Genomic DNA, 2,500 nt, shown 5'->3' with positions numbered 1-2,500 from the left:
GGTAGAAACTAGAGTCAGAGAAGACCGACAGGGATGGGGGAGGAGGGGGAAAATAAACGAGTGAGGTCGAAGAACAGATTTAAGGAATAGAAGGAAGAGAGGAAGAAGAAAAACCAGCAGAACGTGAGAAAGTGGGCTGAAAAATTAGAATGATTTCCGACGAGAGCTGCCAGCAAACAAGCCTAAATCAGCATGTGTGCCCGATGCCCGGGCACTACCAGCGCGGGAACCAGAGCCCCATCATTAAAAACACATCCACATCCTCAACTCAAACATACAGCCAAAGCTTCCCAAAGTTGGAGACAACCAGCAGCGTGATTTTGTTGTGGCGGTCTCTCTGCTTGTGTGGCTTGTTGTGAGTGAGGTCATGTTGTTTGTCAGTGGTGTAATGATTTATATAAAGAACACGAGCTCTGCTGAGCAGGCAGGAATGGCAGGGTTCAGCGAGTGATGTTCCTCTCCTCCAGTATGACATCACAGCCCATGTAGCCTTGAAATAGCGCCATTATTCACTTTTATGGCAGACCTGGAGCGGTTCGCCTCAGTCAGGGTTTACAGCAGCCTAGTACTGAGCCGTTCGCTTATATATGACTGCTATCTTTTCACTGTTAAATATCTCTCTTCATGTCACTGTCTGTGTCATTGACCTCCCTCTTTCTCTCTGTCTCTCTTTATCTCTCTCTATCTGTCTCTTTCTGCCTCTCTCTTCCTCCCCTTTCTCTGTCTCTCTTTATCGCTCTCTATCTGTCTCTTTCTTTAAGGGGCGACAGTGGTACAGGAGGTAGAGAAGTAATTTAGTAATCAGAAGGGTGCTAGTTCGATTCCATGTCGAAGCGTCCTTTAGCAAGACACTGAACCCCTAATTGCTCCTGATGTGCAGTGTGCCATCAGTGTAAAAAATGTAAAAATGTGTGAGTCGCTTTAGATAAAACGAAATGTAAATGAAATGTCTTTCTGCCTCTCTCTTCCTTTCCATCGACCCAGATCCCCCGTCCTCAGTGCTGCATCCAAACCAGGACCTGCCGCCCCTCAGGACGTCCACCACCGGTCGCCCTCACCCCTACACGGGCACCATGCGTCCTTTCCTGACCTCCACCCAGACCTTCCGGGCGCGCACCACCACCACCCTCCAGCCTCGCCCTGCCGCCCCCGTCGACAGCAACAACAACAACCACCTCCCCGAGCACCCTCCCCCCACGCCCCCCTCGCCCCAGCTGCCCGTCGCCATGGACTTCTGCTCCCCGCGGCTCATGGACGAGATATCCTGGCCCAGAACGCACCAGGGGCAAATCTCCAAGCAACCCTGCCCCACGGGCACCATAGGTGAGGCCACGGAGAGGAAGCCAGTGCCAGTGTTGTGTTTTGACGCCGCCTCAGGCTCGGAAAACACCAACGCGGTTCTCTGCCACTACCGCAGCTGAACCCACGTCGGAAAATATGTCAGACAGATGAAAATAATGCTTTAACGAAACGTGAATAATATTAGGGGAACAGTTGTTTTTGGATGAGCTTTAGTACATCATTGTAGAACCCTCTGTGTCACCCTTTTTTTATTCACATTGTATGGCTCAAATGAGGATTCGATGAAATGCTAAATAATGCGCAGACAGTGCCAGAAATATGTAATGGCCACATATTAGCTGCGGAAGTGGGTTAATATGCTGTCAGCGGTGCGCTGGCTGTGCCCTGTTGGACTCAGGAACTGGAGCGTGAGGCCCATGCTCATGTGTATAAATAAAAAGGCCTTGTCTCCATTCAGTAATTGCACAATGACATGTCAAGACGCTGAGTGTGGGGAAACCTCGCGAGTAAGGGGCGCGTTAGCATTAGCGCTAGCCCTAATGTGGGCCGCTGTCTGGACGTGTTAGTTTGAACTGTTGCCTGTGTGTGTGTGTTTGTTTGTGTGTGTGTGTGTGTGTGTGTGTGTGTGTAAACACATGTGTTTGTGTTTGCAGGCGTTTCTACATACATGTGCACAGCGCTGGGATACTGGGAACCCCAGGGGCCGGACCTCAGCAACTGCTCATCGCCGTGGACCAATTATATCACGCAGAGAGTGAGTAATGCACTGCATGGTGGGTAGGAGGCGCTGGCGGGCAGCCAGAAGGCCGGGGATATTGAACATCATGGCGAAGGCCCTTTGAAGCTGAAGGATGTGTTATTGCACTGCAGGACATCACTAAAGAGTGCTCACTTCTGAGATAGCTCTCAAGTGGGCCACATTTTAGCATTCGCCCCCTCCCAAAAAAAAAAGAGAAAGTTGATTGCAAATATATTGATATTCATTTCTGCCCTCGCCTCTTTCTCTCCTGCTGCTATTTCTCCTGTTTATTTTTTTTCTCCTCTCCTCATATTTTTCCCTATCCCTCGTTTCTCTCCACCCCTCCCTCCCTCCCCCTCTCCCCCTCTCTCAGATGCGCTCCGGCGAGACTGCTGCGGTGGTGGCTCAGGAGCTGGCGGAGCAGACCAAAGGGGTCCTCCGGCCCGGTGACATCCCCTC

General features: G+C 51.0%; 1 protein-coding gene across 1 annotated transcript in view; it reads left to right on the top strand.

The window, feature by feature from the left end:
• Positions 1–2,500, top strand: part of adgrl3.1 (adhesion G protein-coupled receptor L3.1) — a gene marked incomplete at both ends in the record, with an annotated part of 74,689 nt that overhangs the window by 30,953 nt on the left and 41,236 nt on the right. The window contains 3 exons of the mRNA XM_080859245.1: positions 985–1,323; positions 1,956–2,056; positions 2,415–2,500. The exon at positions 2,415–2,500 is cut by the window's right edge and continues 100 nt beyond it. Coding sequence (XP_080715371.1) covers positions 985–1,323; positions 1,956–2,056; positions 2,415–2,500 — 526 coding nt within the window. The remainder of the gene's footprint in view (positions 1–984; positions 1,324–1,955; positions 2,057–2,414) is intronic.

The sequence above is a fragment of the Sprattus sprattus genome (assembly GCF_963457725.1).
Source record: "Sprattus sprattus genome assembly, chromosome: 20".
Taxonomy (NCBI): domain Eukaryota; kingdom Metazoa; phylum Chordata; class Actinopteri; order Clupeiformes; family Clupeidae; genus Sprattus; species Sprattus sprattus.
The sequence above is the reverse complement of the archived record's forward strand: the minus strand, read 5'-3'. Positions and strand labels throughout refer to the sequence as shown.